General features: G+C 38.1%; 1 protein-coding gene across 5 annotated transcripts in view; it reads right to left on the bottom strand.

Moving 5' to 3' along the window:
• Window positions 1-19512, bottom strand: part of LRRC49 (leucine rich repeat containing 49) — a 148873-nt gene that overhangs the window by 25904 nt on the left and 103457 nt on the right. For all 5 annotated transcript variants that reach the window (XM_047074431.1, XM_047074428.1, XM_047074430.1 and 2 more), the window contains one exon: window positions 3923-4160. In XM_047074431.1, the coding sequence (XP_046930387.1) occupies window positions 3923-4160 (238 nt within the window). The remainder of the gene's footprint in view (window positions 1-3922; window positions 4161-19512) is intronic.

Here is a 19512-nt window from a genome sequence, read left to right on the forward strand (position 1 = left end):
GACCCCAGCCTATTGCTGGGGCCACAGTCAGACTGCTGTGTGGTTATCCTCCCCTCTTCCCAGGGCAGGAGTCACTTCGGAGTGGTGTTGGCCCCTTTTGAGGCCGCTTGCACAGTGCCAGGCTTGAGGTACCACTTTGGATGGGCTCTGGCCAAGGGTGTATTGGAAGGGGGCAGGTCTATAGGAGACTGCAGGTGGAGGGCATATGGTGCCAGCAAGGTCTGCATCCATCCACTACAGGAGGGGAGAGGCAGCCACCCAGGATACCTCCTGCCCAGGCCAGGATGGAGGGGGCATGTTTGTAGAAGCACGTGGGGATGGGGCATACTGCTCACAAGCTAGGTGGAGAGTGCTGGTGTTGCACTAGTTCCTGCAGGTGTCTGTGTATCTAGGCTGTGGGGTGGGGGATGGGAAATGGCACCTGCCTGCTCTTGTGGTCTTGGAAAGGTCTCCAAAAGATCCCTGCCCCTCCAGCACATGTTCTGACACTAGTAAACAAATCTTCCCCGTATATCCCGTATATCCCGGGAATTTTTCGAACTGCTGCTTCTACGTTGTATATCAGTAGGACTGTTTGTTGTGCTGTCTCTTTAAGGGTGGGAACTCCGTTTCCTCTAGCCCTCTGGCTCTTCCAGAGCCACACCTGCTGGTTTTTAAAGTTTATTTATTTTGAGAGACAGAGAGTGTAAGCAGGGGAGGGGCAGAGAGAGAGGGAGAGAGAGAATCCCAAGCAGGCTCTACGCCATGTGGGGCTCAATCCTACTAACTGTGAGTTCATGACCTGAGCCAAAATCGGGAGTCGGACGCTTAACCGATTGAGCCACCCAGGTACCCTATGCCTGCTGGTTTTTAAATTTATAGGTATTAAGGCCCACTGATTGTAAGAACTCAGAGTTAGGCCCCTCTGGTTTTCAAAGCCAAATGTTATAGGGATTTGTCTCCTAGTGTGGGGCCTCCATGCCTGGGTGCCTGGTATGGGGGTCTGCTCCTCTCCTCTCCCATGGACAGTCCCCACAGGTTTGTTCATCTCCCAACCTGTCTCTGCCCTTCCAACCCTCTTCAGTGTAGCCTCTTTTTTACATTTGGTTGTGGATAATCTATTCTGCCAGTCTTCAGGTTGTTTTCTGGGTTATTTACACTGATGTGGGTGTTGTCTACCTGTATCCATGAGACAAGGTGAACTTAGAATCTTCCTACTCCACCATATTCCCTTCCTCAAACTAATTTTAATGAGCTACTAAAATTATTATTTTTTGAAAAATAATCTAGACATAGGTTTATTTAATCAATGCATGAACTACTACCCAAAGCCAAAGGATAAGGTTCCCATTTCAATTAGATATTTCAACTCAATAATCTCTAAAGAACTTCAGATTTTCCCATCTTATAAAGCAGGTGTTGACAATTTTCTGAAAAGGCTTACATAGTAAATATTTTAGGCTTTGCAAGCCTTACAGTCTCTGTTGCAACTACTCAAAGCAGCCATAGACAACATGTAAAGAAATGAGTATAGCTATGTTCCAATGAAGCTTTCTTTATGGACAATATTTGAATTTCATGTAGTTTCCACATGTTATGAAATATTAGTCTTTGATTTCTTCCCCCAACCATTTTTTTTTTTTTAATTTTTTTTTCAACGTTTTTTATTTATTTTTGGGACAGAGAAAGACAGAGCATGAACGGGGGAGGGGCAGAGAGAGAGAGGGAGACACAGAATCAGAAACAGGCTCCAGGCTCCGAGCCATCAGCCCAGAGCCTGACGCGGGGCTCGAACTCACGGACCGCGAGATCGTGAGCTGGCTGAAGTCGGACGCTTAACCGACTGCGCCACCCAGGCGCCCCGCCCAACCATTTAAAAATTCAGAAATCATTCTTAGCTTGTGGAAAAATAAATAACAGGCAGCAGGCCAGATGTGGCCCATGTGCCATAGGTTTGCCAACATCTGCTCCAGAACAATCCCTTAAAAATCTAGTCACCTTAAGGGGCACCTGGGTGGCTCAGTCAGTTAAGTGTCCAACTTGAGCTTGGGTCATGATCTCAGGGTTCATGGGTTCAAGCCCCATATTGGGCTCTCTGCTGTCAGCACAGAGACTGCTTCAGATCCTCTGTCCTGATCTCTTTCTGCTCCTCCTCTACTCACTCTCTCTCTCAAAAAAATAAATAAACATTAAAAAAAATCTAGTTACCTTATAATTTCAAATCGTTACTTCCCAGAGATTAACGTGATTATTCAAATCTTCATCAGTAACTTCTTTTAGATCAGCTGGTTTTCACTTTGGTCTCTGGTCTTTATCTAGTAAAACTGCCCTAACACCTTCATGAAAGCCATGGCTTCCGCACAAGCTTGACTCAACTGATATTCCAGAGTTAATACTTCTTGCAAGGACTTTGAAGACCTCTCCCTCCATGAGTTGCCTTAGTGTGATATTTAGGGATGCTGGAGACATTTTATTAATTACCTTCAACTGTTCTAAGGCAAAAGATGGACTATCTTGCTGTAAATTTTCAATAACCTGTTCCACACTATTGGCCAAGAACCAACTGTTTATTTTGTCCATGTGGTCCTCAAGTATAAAAGACTTGTCTTGATCAGTCTTGGACTTTGTATGGTAACCTCTAAGACATCTGCAATATTTTCTTTTGAAGGAGATTTTAGGGCTAACAAATCTTCTAACACGCTAACTTTTCAGAATCCACAAAATGCGTCGCAATTCCTGCTGTGTGTGTATCTCTTCCCTTCAGCCTGAATCCTGTTAATGCAAGGAAGTAACCAAGTTTTCCTTGAAGTCATGGCAAGAAATAACCTCCACCCACATCAGGGAATAGTCCAAACAGCAATTGGTTAATCGCTATTAAATTGCTATTTCCGGCATCGCAAAGAGAGACTTTTCAGTAGCCGCTTGGAATTGCCCATGAACTGAGAGACCAACTCCCCCACCCCCTGTGATGCCACAAATAAGTGCAACATATGGTTTCTGGCAAGAACCAATGGATTGTTCAGCATATATTTTTCTCTAAAGAAATCTTGAGCTATCTTCTGGTTTGCCTTACCACCTTCTGAGATCACTCTGATATCACCCCAGCACAGAAAGCCTTTCCACTATAATAAATGGAATAATCATTACAATCATTATAAATAATGATCAGGACAGTTTCGGGATCTTGTCCCCAATTCCTTAGCTGTGGATAAATTTGCCACATCATATTAAGATTGAGTGCATTTAGGAACTTTGGTCTGTTTAGCGTTATCGCTCCTGCACGACGTTTTCTTTCCAATTGTACTTTTCCTACTGCATCCGTGTGCCTAGACATTCTAACCCTAGAGGCTGGAGGTCCAAGATCAAGGCACCTGCAGATTCAGTCTCATGAAGTCCCTCTCCCTGGTTCACAAAAGGCGGTCTTCTCGCTGTGTCCTCCCAAAAGTTTCAGTATGATATTAGCCCTTTTGGGTGAATTAAACCTGGACATGAGCCTCCACACCTCCCGCAGCCCCATGGCGAAGACACTCACGAGCCTAAAGTCTAAAATTATTTTAAATGTTTCTAAGGGGACTACTGTAATAATCATATATAAATGTACATGTCCCATTGATACTAGGTACAATACATGAATACATAATATAGGATTAGGTGAGGTCCTGCTGAATTCTTTATAAAGGAGAAATATATGGTTTGAATAAAATTGTATTAGTCCTTTATACTCCATAAAGGATAATTTTATAGAGAGACAATTTCCAATATTAACAGAAAATTGCAAAGCCATTCATGAATACTGATTTAAATCCCAGATCCAGAAAATCAAGAGCTTAGTCTCCCCACCAGATAGAAACTGCATACATAAAAGTTAAGACAGGCCTTTGGCCTGAACACACAAGTCATGACCGGGGATAATTCAAATATGCTACTAAAAGAGAATGTTTACCAGAGAATTAGGAAACTTCATCTTCAATTTTGGAAGCACTTGGACGATTTCATCAAATTCTATGAAAGTGAAGGACACAGTTGTCACCATTCCTGCCGTTTGAACACTCCAATTCCGATCTAGAGACTCCAGTGCTCCTGAGCCATAGAGGGAAAGTGTGTCCCCGTCCACTTCAACAAGGTGTGTGTCTGTGACAGATAAACCTTGTAAAGCGCTGGTAAGTCCTGAGTCCAGAGACCTGGAAAATGCAACACACAATTTTATTTTTTTTTTAATTTTTTTTTTTAACGTTTATTTATTTTTGAGACAGAGAGAGACAGAGCATGAACGGGGGAGGGTCAGAGAGAGGGAGACACAGAATCTGAAACAGGCTCCAGGCTCTGAGCTGTCAGCACAGAGCCCGATGCGGGGCTCGAACTCACGGACCGTGAGATCATGACCTGAGCCGAAGTCGGACGCTTAACCGACTGAGCCACCCAGGCGCCCCAGCAACACACAATTTTAAATGAAAGTCTTATCATGCAAAGTAAAGAAGAGCCAATGAAAATCTGTTGAAAAAGGTATGTGAACTTGGAAATTTTATGTTCATTTTTCGTTGTTTCAATAATTAGACCCAGGGCACCAAAGACTTTCAAAAGAATATCTAGAAGTTTTTTTTTTTTAATTTTTTTTTCAACGTTTATTTATTTTTGGGACAGAGAGAGACAGAGCATGAACGGGGGAGGGGCAGAGAGAGAGGGAGACACAGAATCGGAAACAGGCTCCAGGCTCTGAGCCATCAGCCCAGAGCATGACGCGGGGCTCGAACTCCCGGACCGCGAGATCGTGACCTGGCTGAAGTCGGACGCTTAACCGACTGCGCCACCCAGGCGCCCCAAGAATATCTAGAAGTTTTGCATTCTTCTGGTTATATATTTTAATTCAAAAAGAGGCACAAGTGAATAAAAAATAACACTTTAAACCCAAATTATTTATATCAGTTAAAGATAACTGACATCTTATGGAGTTTTAAAACAATTGATTTAGTATATCACGGATATCTTTTCACGTTAGAACAAATACGTTTTCCTAATCTATAAACTATCCCACTGAGCGGCTGGGAAAAACCCCCCACATTTTACAGAACACTTTTTCTGTATTAAGAACCATATAATATAAAAATAAATTTATAAAACACCTGGGAAGACATATAATTACTGCTAACAATAGTTTACCTCTCAGAAGTTAGATTAAGGAGTAAGTTTGACTTTCTACTTCTGAATACCTCAGTGTTGTTTAAAAATTTGTAATTGTATACTAAAATTATAAGCAGTAAAATTAATGACAATATCCTCCCCATTTTGAAATTAAAAATGATGAAAAACAATCCACTATTTAATATCTCTGTGTGTGTGTGTGTGTATATATATATATATATATACACACACACACACACACACACATACACACACATATGTATGATACACATAAAATCACGTACTCTACTGAATATGAGAATTGTTACTATTTCCAAAGCAGGAGCCACATTTTCTGTAAAAGGTACCCAAATGTTAGCCAGAGAAGACAAGAAGTAGCTCAATCCAATTCAAATTTTTGGATTTGTGAATAGAGACGTAACTATTTATTTTACCCAATCTCAAAAGTCAAACAACGCTTGGCTTTTGTTCCATGTGTTTTCATTCTGCTATTTTTGTTCTCAGGCAGTATTTATTTGCCCCTGCTAATATTAGTGCTTTGTCTTCCTTTGTGCTCTTATTAACTTCTGTATACTCCTCCAATATATCATTAGTCATACTATATCATAATTATATGCTTACAATTTGCCTTCTTGATCAGTGAATTCTTTGAAGCTAAAGACAATTTTCTCATCTTTGGGGCCCGGCAGTGGGTGTTGCACCGTGTATATTGAATAAATGAATTATTAAAGATCTTCACATTTGATAATGCTGACAGGGGAAGGGAAGACTAACAAACCATTAACCTTGTTGGCTTATTATATTTTACTGGACTTATGTGTACTTTTTCAGAGGCACCAGTTAACTTCTAACACATCTGTGTCTATAGTAACAAGCTGGGTAATAACATCAGTCAATTCTAAGTGAATATACAAGCAAGAAAATACAAAGAGGCTTAATTTCTGCCACTCTGGTCCTTGAAACAATGATTATTATATGACAGCAGTAAGACATTCAATAAGCAGTAGTATGTGAATAATCTTAGATGATAAATCCTATAAAGGTAAGGGATGATAACAGAACAAAAACCAGGTGGAGTTAAGAGCTCCTCACGTTGGGCTTTGTGTGATAGCTTTGGGCTGAGCTATGTAAAGCACACAATCATTTCTGGAATAAGGAAAGGAAAGGAGTTGTATTTCACTGCCACTAAAATACAGAAGGCTTGCTGTAAAGAGTGCATACCCCTGTTACAGCATTTACCACACTGCATGGCAATTAGCTGCTTACTTGCCTGTCTCTCTTACCAAACACCGTGATTCTTGAGGGCTCCAACTTTGTCACGTTAGTAGCTCTATCAACTAACGCAGCTCCTAGCACATGTTGTGGTCAATAAATATCTCTTGCATGAATTAATGAAGTGAGACAATTAAAAATGTTTAATGACTATCTATTGAATCTTATGAAGGATGTTCTGACTATAAGGTGTGATTTGAGCAAAGGGGCAGAATCAGTGATACAGATACAGAATAAGGGTTAGCAGGTTTTCTTGGGTGAGGCAAAGGCAAATACTGAAGAAGTAAGGGCAAGGCAAGAAAAAAAAAACCCAGCAAACTAGTTAGTTAATGTCATGATGCCTACATTAATGCCACGATACCCAGCAAACTAATTTCATTTTAATGTAAAAATGATGGGGAATCTGACGTATATACCATAAACATGAATAAATCCTTTGAAAAGCAGTATTATTCTCTGTTGTATATTTGGAAGTGTTTTGACTTTCTTTTCTTTTCCATATGATTAAAAGTTAAAGAACATAAGCTCCAAGATAAGTCTTGCGTCAGAAAGGAATTATTTATTTTGTATAAAGATTGGTCAAGCAAACTGTTGGGAAAATAAGTGAAATAATTAATAAGTGTAGACTCAGCAAAACAGCAATATGGTTACAAAAGAAAGGAGAAGTAATTTCCAACTTATATAGGTCTCACGTCGGGCATTCTGTAAAAAAACAAATGGCAACTTTTCTGTGCTACATAAAGGTTCATCCTTGTCAACAGAAAATGTAGCACCTGTTAATCAGGTCATAGAATATCTAACCCACTTCAGTTATTATCTGAATGAGGCTTGAACTTAGCCTCAAACTCTGGCCAATGTAGAGTAGAGGAATCTGTTCTTTGGGGAACAGGTTTTTTTTATGATGTGCATAAAAAATGACTTGGAAAATTTGCTAAAAATGTTTACACATTGGGGATTGTTCTTCCAGCTTTCCTTGTATGCTTGGCAGGCATGTCCACATCTTTAGTCATGCATACATACATACATACATACATATTACTTCACTTGTTCATTCATTCATTCATTCATTCATTTATTCATCAAACATTTACTGAAAGCCCACTATATATAGGGCACTGTGCTAAGGATTTGGGCATAGGCAACTAACTCATCTGTATAGATAAAAACAGTCAGTATAGAGATCATGGACGTGTGTTGAATATTTCAAAACTTTCCTCACTTTCATTGGCCTCTAGTCCCAGAAATAGAACTGCTCTAATCATACTCTGGAATTAATTTAATAAACACATGAAATATAATTTCTAAACTGAAATGACCTCAACTTCTCATTAAACAAATTATTTGCCAAGCTTACTATGTGTCAGGTATTATGATAGGCACTGGGGATATAAAGATCAATTAAGATGTACTTGCCCTTACCATATATGAAAGACCCACAGCTAAAATCATCCTCAAGGGGAAAAACTAAGAGCTTTCCCCCTAAGGTCAGGAGCACAACAGGGATATCCACTCTCACCACCATGGTTCAACATAGTACTAGAAGTCCTAGCCTCAGCAATCAGACAATAAAAAGAAATAAAAGACATCCACACTTGCAAGGAGGAAGGCAAACTTTCACTCATCCCAGTGACATGATACTCTACATGGAAAACACAAAAGACTCCACCAAAAAACTGCTAGAGCTGATACATGAATTCAGCAAAGTCACAGGATATAAAATCCATGTACAGAAATCAGTTGCATTTCTATGCACCAATAAATAAGCAGCAGAAAGAGAAATCAAGGAACTGATCCCATTTACAATTAAACCAAAAACCATAAGATACCTAGGAATAAACCTAACCAAAGAGGTAAAAGATCTGTACACTGAAAATTATAGATAGCTTATGACAGAAATTAAAGATGACACAAACAAATGGAGAAACATTCCATGCTTATGGATTAGAAGAACAAATATTATTAAGATGTCTATGTAGCCCAAAGCAATCTACACATTCAATGCAACCCCTGTCAAAATTACACCAGCATTCTTCATCACAGAGCTAGAACAAACAATTCTAAAACTTCTATGGAACCAGAAAAAGACCATGAATAGCCAAAGTAATGTTGAAAAAGATGGGTATTGAGGAGGGCACCTTTTGGGATGAGCACTGGGTGTTGTATGGAAACCAATTTGTCAATAAACTTCATAAAAAAAAAAAAAAAAAAAAAAGAAAAAGAAAACCAAAGCAGGAAGCATCACAAATCTGGACTTCAAGCTATATTACAAAGCTGTAAGCATCAAGACAGTATGGTACCAGCACAAAAACAGACACAAAAATCAATGCAACAGAACAGAGAACCCAGAAATGGACCCACAAATGTATGGCCAACTAATCTTTGACAAAGCAGGAAAGAATATCAAATGGAAAAAAAGAAAGTCTCTTCAGCAAATGGTACTGGAAAAACTGGGCAGCAACATGCATAAAAATGAAACTGGACCACTTCTTCCACAATACATAAAAATAAATTCAAAACGGATGACAGACCTAAATGTGAGACAGGAAACTATCAAAATCATACAGGAGAAAACAGGCAGCAACCTCTTTAAACTCAGCTGCAGCAACTTCTTACTAGACATGTCTCCAGAGGCAAAAGAAACAAAAGCAAAAAATGAACTATTGGGACCTCATCAAAATAGAAAGCTTCTGCACAGCGAAGGAAACAATCAACAAAACTAAAAGGCAACCAACAGAATGGGAGAAGGTATTTGCAAAAGGCATATCGGATAAAGGGTTAGCATTCAACATCTATGAAGAACATATCAAACTCAACACCCAAAAAGCAAATAACCAGTGAAGAAATGAGCAGAAGACATGAATAGACACTTTTCCAAAGAAGACATCCAGAAGGCCAACCGACACATGAAAAGATGCTCAACATCACTCATCATCAGAGAAATACAAATCAAAACTACAATGAGGTATCACCTCACACCTGTCAGAATGGCTAAAATGAACAACTCAGGAAACAACAGATGTTGGTGAGGATGCAGAGAAAGGGGAACACTTTTGCACTGTTGGTGGAAATGCAAACTGGTGCAGCCACTCTGGAAAACAGTATGGAGGTTCATCAAAAAATTAAAAATAGAATTACCCTATGACCCAGAAATTATACTACTAGGTATTTATCCTAAGGATACAAAAATGCTGACTTGAAGGGTACAATGCACCCCAATGTTTATAGCATCGTTATCAATAATAGGCAAACCATGGAAAGAGCCAAATGTCCATCGACTGGTGAATGGAAAAAGAAGATGTGGTATACATATATACAATGAAATATTAGTCAGCAATCAAAAAGAATGAAATCTTGCCATTTGCAACAACATGGATGGAACTAGAGTGTATTATGCTAACTAAAATAAGTCAGTCAGAGAAAGACAAATATCATATGATTTCACTCATATGTGGAATTTAAGAAATACAGATGAACATAGGGGAAGGGACAGAAAAATAAGACAAAAACAGGGAAGCAAACCGTAAGAAACTCTTAAGTACAGAGAAAAAAGTGAGGGTTGCTGGTGGGGTGCTGGGTTAAATGGGTGATGGACATTATGGAGTGTACTTGTTGGGATGAGCACAGTAATGAATCACTGAATTCTATTCCTGAAATCAATATTACACTATATGTTAACTAACTTGGATTTAAATTTTAAAAAATGAAAGAAGAAAAAGAGAAGACAAAAATCATGATTTCACTAATATGTGGAATTTAAGAAACACGACAAACATAGGGAAGGAAAAATAAGATAAAAACAGAGAGGGAAAAGGGCACCTGGGTGGGTCAGTCGGTTAAGCATCCAACTTTGGCTTAGGTCATGATCTCACAGTTTGTGAGCTCAAGGGCTGCATTGGGCTCTGTGCTGACAGCTCTGAGTCTGCTTCAGATTCTGTGTCCCCCTCTCTCTCTGCCCCTCCCCTGCTTGTGCTCTGTCTCTATCTCTCAAAAATAAATAAATGCTAAAAAAATTAGAAAAAAAAAAAAACAGAGACGGAGACAAACCATAAGAGACTCTTAAATACAGAGAACACACTGAGGGTTTCTGGAGGGGAGGTTGGTGGGGGATGGGCTCAATGGGTGATGGGCATTAAGGAGGGCACTTGTGGGGATGAGCACTGGGTGTTATACGGCAGTGATGAATCACTGGGTTCTACTCCTGAAACCAATACTACACTGTATGTTAACTAACTTGAGTTTAAACAAATAAATTTTTTAAAAAGACTAAGAAAAAAAAAAGACCTATTAATCTTTAAAGAGCTCCCAATATGAATGGTGGGTAAAGAACAAGACAAATACATACATTAATTGTAATACGATGTACTTATTTTCATATAATGAGTATTTAAAAGATATGCTATGAGAATACAGAAGAAGGAATTCTTCTAGTAGGGAGAAGTCAGTTTTCAAAAGAAGGTAACATTTGAACTGGTCCTTGAAAGATGGATAGTAGAATTTCACCAGAAATAGAAGGAGGGAGCACACACAGGTAAGAAAAACTAAATGAAGAAAGGCATAGAAGCCTAATTATATATAACATATTCAGGTAAAAAATTTTGATATGGCTACAACACTGAAACATATTGGAGTCATAGCTGAAGATGAATCTGAAAAGTCAGATTTTATCCTATAGAGGTTGAGGAGCAGAAAAAGTAATAAAATATCAAAACAGAAAGGTAATAGGACCATATTCGATGCATATTTTTGAGCCCCTCCAATGTGACACGTATGGAGCTAGGTGCTGGTGCCACAAAGACGAGCAAGACATTTCTCGATCCTCAAGGATCTACCTCAGACCAGTAAGTTGGTCAACCTTGTGGAAGATGTAGCAGAGAGAGGCTGAATGGAGGGAGAATAGTAGGAAAACCAGTGCAATAGTGTTGACTAGATCATATAAGGGCATAACAAAAAGGAGGGCATGGTGCCCTGGAAATGGAATTGGCAAGAAGGCCACACAGACCTTAGTTCAAATCCTAGGTCTGCCATTGGCAAACAGATGATTTGGGGGGCAGGTTATCTAGTTTCTTTGTAGTTGCAGTTCCTAATGTGTAAATGGTGATTACAATACATATTTTTTCAAAGTTGTTAGAGACTAGAAATATTCTAAATCCTATCTAATGCTTAGTTCAATACACCATAGTGATTATTAATAAAAGAAGAGAACATAGATATAACAGATGTTTAAGAGAAAATAAAAGTAGAACTTAATGACTGATTACAGGGAATAAAGGAGAAGAATGAATAAATGTGACTCAAATTTTTAGAGTAAATGACTGGATCAAGTGGGCTAGTGTTCTACCCCTGTCTAGTCTAAATTAGCACTCTGAGAAGTGTGGCATTTTTCTGCGAAGGATCCATGTTTTAAAATTTGTTTTCCCATGAAGCCCAATACATTTCCATGTGTATTTCCCCCCTCAAATATTATTTATAGAACAGCAGGCAGTCTGCCATCAAATAGGAATTCTCTTCAAGACCTTCACACTCACGTGGTTAATTACATGTATAAATGCTTATTTAATCAACTTGATCTTTCTATGAGTCAGAAAAGGCATATTCAATGCCTTCTTGATTAGTATAGGACTCTAAGAAACGAGAGTGTAATTAACTTAATGCAATAAAGTAATGAGTCCCTAAAAGCCAGGCTAAATAAAGAATATACTCTTAAATGCCTGAATGGGCAAAAAAGGGCAATATTTCAGAGGATTACGGAGTTTTTTGGTTTGTTTAAAAAAATCTTTAGGCTTTCTATAACAGGCTAGAACAGAAAGACTTAAAATATTTCGGAAGATTCTTTTCCCAATGAAAAAGTGGTGCTGATTCCTATAATAATGTATTTTATGAATTTCTATTACAACATTCATAGGTGTAGAAATTCATTTTATGCATTATATTTTATTATGGTAGTGTTGGCTAAAGTACCACAGTGTTCATAGACAGGAAATGACCAAAAATAAACCAGCTTCACTGTATGCATCCAATGTAAGCAAAGAAAACATTACACCAAGTACTTTCCCATTTCTGGCACGGAAAAGAAACCTGCAGTATGTCATTTTACTATAGAGCTGTCCCAAGTACAGTGAAACAGTGAAATCATTAATGGGATATACCAAAGTTTTACAGAATTTCTTCTCTTTATGTGCCTGTAATTTTTTCATGGATACTTGTTTCCAGGCATTTAGTTACACACCCATAAGCCAAAGGTCACAGAAACTCTAACACAAGAATTAGCCACTTTTCTGGCATTATGAAATACTAAAGACTATAAATGGGATTGTTAAAAATGGAAAAACTTATGTAGCATTAAAAAACAAATTGGAACCCTAAGGAAGGGACTCTCTGACCCTCTAGCTTTCTACCGTCAGAAAGAGCCAGGCTTATATCATTCCAGAAAGATGAAATTAAATTATATTTTTAAAGACTTACAGAGAATATAGTAACACAACTTCTAAAATTTAAAACATTTTACTGTGTACTTTCAGATAAACCAGCACAAAGACTGGACACATGTGTTTGAAATCTCCCTCTAAAAGCCCATTAAAGCAGTTGCACTGGTGTAAACCCACAACAAGTACAATAGTTGGGGGGAAGGGGAAGGACAATCTGCTGTAGGAAGTTTCAGAAAACTTCTGGAAACTGTAAAGAATGTTGAGTGATGAAGAAAAACAAAAAAAGTCATTGCTTCGAATACGTACAAACTGGAGACAAGAACAAAGATGTAGGCCAAACTGCTCAGAAGGCTCTGGAAAGGAAAGAACAGTAGATATGATAGAAGATGGGTGTAGAAGTAAGACTGAAGATCTGTAAAAGGATCCTACCACCTACTTCTCTCACTGCCTATAAAACAGTCAGGCTGAGCGGCATCACAGATGAGTGGGAAAAGGAAAGGATTCTCATTAAATAGGAGTTGGGCAATTGGCTATTCCCATAGGGGAAAAACAAACAAATCGGACCTCTGTCTCAAACTTAAAAAATCAATTCCAAGTGTAATAAACACTAAAATACGAAGGGCCAAATTTTCAGCTTTAGGAAGACAAAATGGGAGAATATTTATATAATCTCAGTGTAGTAAAGGGTATTTTTCCTTAAACACAATCCAAATGGGGAAACCACAAAAGAAAAGGTATATAAATTGGTATCTTCCAAAATACAAATGTTGTTTAAAGGCAAAGACATATCTGAGATTGCTTGGGGGGAAGCAAAGAGTGAAAAGAAGGCCCAGGACCAAAATCTGAGTAACTCTACCATCTACAGGTTGAGAGGACAGAAGTACTTGAGGATATTAGAAAGACACATAAGGCTAGAAAAGGCTACTAGTAATACGATGTAAAATAATAAATTGTAAACAATGGTCCAAAAGGAAATATTAAGACTGAATTAGGTCCGGAAGATAGCAGGCTTCAAGAAGAATAAATTCTACTCACTAGATAAGTGAGAAGTTCAAAGAAATTTGAATGTAGTAAAGGCAGCACAAATTTCTTCATTTAGTAAACAATAATAAATAAATAAACAAATAAAAGATAGAAAATCAGAAACTCCAGATAAAAACAAACTATGTATGGGGTGCCTGCGTGGCTCAGTCAGTTAAGCATCTGACTTCAGCTCAGGTCATGATCTCACAGTACGTGAGTTCAAGCCCCGCATCAGGCTCTGTGCTGACAGCTCAGAGCCTGGAGCCCGTTTCAGATTCTGTGTCTCCCTCTCTCTCTGCCCCTCCCCCGTTCATGCTCTATCTCTCTCTGTCTCAAAAATAAATAAACGTTAAAAAAAAATTAAAAAAAAAACTAGGTAAGAAGGCATGGCTCAAATGTGAGGCAAACTAGAGTGCGGCATGGCTTTGAACACATTTTGAAGTGTGATGAAGCGGGGGACTATTTGCATTTGATGCTAAGATTATTTTCCTTGAATGGTTTAGCAAGCAGAAAATGAGATTTACAGTACACTACTTAATGCTCAACTAAAAAATAGTTACATAATCGCAGAAATGTAAACACTGCTTACTAGTTTTCAATCTTTTTTATTGAAATTTTTAATTGTTTATTTTTGAGGGAGGGGGAGAGAGAGAGACAGACAGACAGATGGTGGGGGGATGGGCAGAGAGAGAGGGAGAGACAGAATCTAAAGCAGGCTCCAGGACCTGAGCTGTCAGCACAGAGCCCCATGCAGGGTTTGAACTCACAAGCTGTGAGATCATGACCTGAGTCAAAGTTGGATGCTTAACCACCTGAGCCACCCAGGTGCCCCTACTAGTGTTCAATCTTTAGAAGCTACCAATTGACAATGTTGTGGTTATAGAACAGACACAAATAATTTTAATATCAAAATGTAAAAGCATAGCTCATAGTATATAGCAAAATTGTGGTTCCCAAATGAGAGAAAATGGTAGAATAGGGAACTCCAAAACTGCATTCCTCCACAAAAGTAACAAATATGCTAACGAAAACTTTCAGAATCAACTCTTTCAGAACTCTGGAATCTAAAAGAAAAAAACATTACAACAACCAGGGAAATGCATACTGAAGAAGAAACATGCCGAATTTCAGTATGAGAGTTCTGTGCATTTTAACTTACACTGTTAACATCCCCTACTCCCTAGCTCAGTGGTGGTTTGAAGACAGCAGGCCATATTCTTTGTGCAGGTTGCTGGTACTAGAAAAAGTAACACATGCCTTACTCTCAAAGAGCTGTGGTCATGCGTTTGACATGTTTGGTGGGTCCCAGCTAAACAGCCTGCCTTTGTTTCACGTGCCTCAGAGTTTCCCCTGGGCACAGGTGGCTTCGTGCGTGGCATTTGTCAAAAGCATTTAATGCAAAAATGTTTTAGGTGTTGCCCCGTGGGACAAAAAAAATACAGCAAAAACCTTAAGACAAAAAGAGGCTGGGGAAGAAGATAGTTGGGGGAATGAGGACTTGGTTAAGTTCTTGTGCATTTCAGGGAATGAGAAGACCCTAAACAATCATCTCCAATTGTTAAAAGAAAAAGACAAAGGAAGAATCTCGAAATAGCAAGAGAGAAATGACTAAGTGACTGGTCCTGTTCAAGGGACCCTCAATAAGATTAACAGCCAGTTTCCCATCAGAAGCCATGGAGGGCAGAAGGCAATGGGATGACATATTTAAAGTGCTGAAAGAAAAAGCTTTCAACCAAGAATTCTACATCCAGAAAAACTGTACTTGAAACGAAGAGAGAAATTATGACATTCTCAGATAAAAGCTGTGCTTACTGCTAGTACACTTGCCCTACAAAAAAAAGCTAAGGTAGCCACTTAGATTGAAATAAAAGGATACTAGGTAGTTACTCAAAGCCAAATAAAGAATATCAGGAAAGGTAATTACATAGGTAAATATAAAAGCCAGTATAACTGTATTTTCAACTGGTACCTCTTCTTTTCCTCTATATGATTTAATAGACAAATGCATAAAATAATAATTATAAATCTATGTTAACGTGCACATAGTATATAAAGATGAAATTTGTGATAATAAGAACATACACAGAGTGAAGCCATATAGGAGCAAAATTTTTATCTCTTATTGCAACTATACTGGTGCAATTAAGTGCTTTCTTATGAGGACTTGATAGATTAAATTCTCCACATAAAAGGAGGTTTTTAGCAGAACGAATTAAAAAAATAAGATTTAACTATAGGCAGTCAACAAGCTTAAAAGGCACAAATAGACTGAAATTGGAAGGATGGAAAAAGATATTCCATGCAAATGATAACCAAAAGAGAGCTAGAGTGGCTGCTAATACCAGACAAAACAGACATCATGTCAAAAAGTGTTACAAGAGATATAGGAAGACATTTTACATCGATAAGAAGGTCAATCCATCAGGAAGGTGGAACAGTTATAAATATAGTGCATTTAACATCCAAAATATATAAAGCAAAAACTGACAGAATTGAAGGGAGAGATAGATTTGCAATAATAGTTGGAGATTTTAATACCCTACTTTCAATAATAGACAGAATAGGCAGAAAAATCAATAAGGAAATAGAAGACTTCAAGAACACTATAAATCAACTAGATCTAACATACATAGAAGACTTTATCCAACAACATTAGAATGTACATTCTTCTCTAGTGTGCATGGAACATTCTTCAGAATAGACTATATGTTAAGCCACAAAACAAATCTCACATAAAACATCTTTTCTGAAAACAATGGAATAAAACTGGAAACCAGTAACAGAAATCTGGAACATTCACAAATTTATGGAAATTAAAACACTTTTAAAAAATGGGTCAATGAAGAAATCACAAGGGAAATAAGAAAAGTATAGCTCATAGAAAGTTGCAGTGTACAAAAGTGGGAGAAGTAAAAAGAAGGGTAGACTCATCTTGCACAATGCAAACTTGAGAGCTACTGTCTATAGCAGATGGAACAAAAAATAGAGGTTTAATTATAGTAAATTACAAAAGTTATCAATAAAAGAACTCTAGGTATATAGTGTTGGAGGATAACAAGTGAGTGAGCTGAATCCTTGTCTATTATGGCCAAAAATCTATCTAAAATTTTTTTAATGTTTATGGTTGAAAGAAAGAGAGAGAGAGAGAGCAGGGGAGGGGCAGAGAGAGAGGGAAAGAACAGAATCAGAAGCAGGCTCCAGGCTCTGAGCTGTCAGCAGAGAGCCCAATATGGGGCTCAAACTCATGAACCGTGAGATCATGACCTAAGCCAAAGCCGGACGCTTAATCAACTGAGCCACCCAGGCGCCCCACAAAAGTCTATCTAAACTTTATAAATCGAGAAAGCATAATATACATTCAGAGATTTGGTAGAAAATGAGTTAGCAAGGTATTATTTAAAACAAAACACAAACAAAAACAGCAGCCACATAGGTAAAAGGAAAATCAGGTGAATGTGCTATCAGGAAAGTGAATGCAAAGGGCCCTTCAAGATGAAGAGTGTCAACTATGTCAAATGGTGTGGAGAGCTCAAGTATAAAACAAAGACTTCAATTTCAAACAGTCAGTCTGGATACTCTGGTTAAGAGCTCCTGGTGTAGGGGTGCCTGGGTGGCTCAGTTGGTTAAGTGTCCGACTCAATTTCAGCTCAGGCCATGATCTCAGGGTTTGTGAGATCGAGCCCCATGTCAGGCTCCGTGCTGACAGTGTGCTGTGATTCTCTCTCTCCTCTCTCTCTGCTGTCCCCCCCCACACACACACACCTTGTGCATGCTCTCTCTGTCTCTCTCTCAAAATAAATAAACAAACTTAAAAAAAAAAAGCCACGGGTATATACATATACAAGGTATAATCAGCTTTCAGAAATATTTCTATCTTTCAGATGCAAGAGATTTTACATGAATCACACAACTGCCAACTAAATTGAAGAAATTATCATTAACCATTGTAGAAGTTACAAGTAATTTTACGTTAAAGTTTCACCAATAATTCACTATGTTCAGAGTTTTACTTTTCTGACTTCAAATATCATCGGTGTCTCCTTGACTTCACAGTGTTTAAGTTCTTAAAAGGATCAGACCGAGAAAATGGTGTCTCCATGGCACTTTGAACTTACATCAGTAAAATACAAATCTTTTGCCAGAAATCGTGGATCCCTTTCCAATGATTCATTACTGCTCTCCACATCCTCTCCACTGAACCCATACATCACTTTTCCCATCTCTCCCAAACTCTTCCTTTGTACTTCTTGCTTAAAAGGCCTCTCTGACTTTGTGGAACTTTTAATAAAAATTCTGAAACTCTTGGCAGTAAGTATAAGGCATAACAATTTTCACTAACAGATACTTCCTCTTTCTCTTGGACTCATTGCTTGTTTTTGAGGCCATAAAAGTGAAGACTCTATACTTTTAAATGATTTTAGAGGATCACAGAACGTTTGGCCATAAGCTGCCTAAAAAGTTCAAAGCGTTGGGAAAATCATATTAGCAGTCTGGGATTCACCTGTCAGAGATAGTTTTGCCAGGTAAAAGAGCAAGTTAATAAACAAAGACATTTCTGCACTCGCTGTAGCCGCCAACACCAATAAAACGGGAATAGTGAATGGTTTAACAAGAGCATAGGATGCATGACTCAGACTGGAGGGAGATAAGGCTGATCACTGCTGAATGCATTGACCCCTTGTTCCATATCCAGTTCTACCATCAACTGCAATATGTTCAATAATAGCTTCAACTGATCTCCCTCTGGTGACCTTCACTTCTCTTCTCCAACGACCCACTCCATGGCCACAACAGTGGCCTCCAAATTGCTCTGAATGTTGTCATTACTTAGATATGTCCTGCCTTTAAAATCTTCAACTTCAACATCTTAACCCTGACCATAAACTCCCACTATCTGAGCTCACTATTAACCCTCTTACTTCCTAGGCTTCTCATCTTCAACTTCATTTAGACTTCTGGTCTCAGAAATACTAAATTCTCTCCTAATCTGTAGGCAACCTTCTATTTTTTAATTCTTTAAAAGTCTAGCCCAGACCATATGACCCATCATTTTTCCTTTTATCATTATACTTGAATTTTTTATTATTTACCTTTGATCCTTTATCTCCTATTCTTTATCAAACACATAGCTTCTCTACTGTTATACCTACCTACTCTGTGCTCCTGGAATACTCATTCAACAATTCTGACTATAGTTGCTACAATTTCATAGTCTCTAAGCTCATTTAGTTCTTCAGAATTTTCCTTCAATCTTTCAACACTTCCCTAATTAGCTCCCTCTGGATATCAAACAAGACCTGGAAAAATGGAGATATACCATGATTTTTAAAGTGATGATTTATTATCTTAAGAATGTCAATACCTCTGAAATTAATACCTTAAATGTCATTTGAGTATGATTCTTAACGTTTCTGTTTAGATGAATAATTTTTCACTGAAGTATAATCAACATACAATGTTAGTCGTAGATTAAATGATTTTAAAGTTCATATGGAAGAACAAGTGTGGGAAAATTAAAACTCTGAATAGTGAAAGATTTCCCCTACATAGATATTAAAATGTACTAAAAAACGACTATCATCAAAATAGTTCTGATTATTAACACAGATAAAGAGATAAGTGAAATGGAATAGGAAGTTCAGAAATATCTCCAAATATTTACAGGAACTTAATG

This window comes from Lynx rufus, unplaced genomic scaffold, assembly GCF_022079265.1.
Source record: "Lynx rufus isolate CCGP_SWC_20201006 ecotype Redwood Valley unplaced genomic scaffold, mLynRuf1.p SCAF_13, whole genome shotgun sequence".
In the NCBI taxonomy this organism is placed as follows: Eukaryota; Metazoa; Chordata; class Mammalia; order Carnivora; family Felidae; genus Lynx; species Lynx rufus.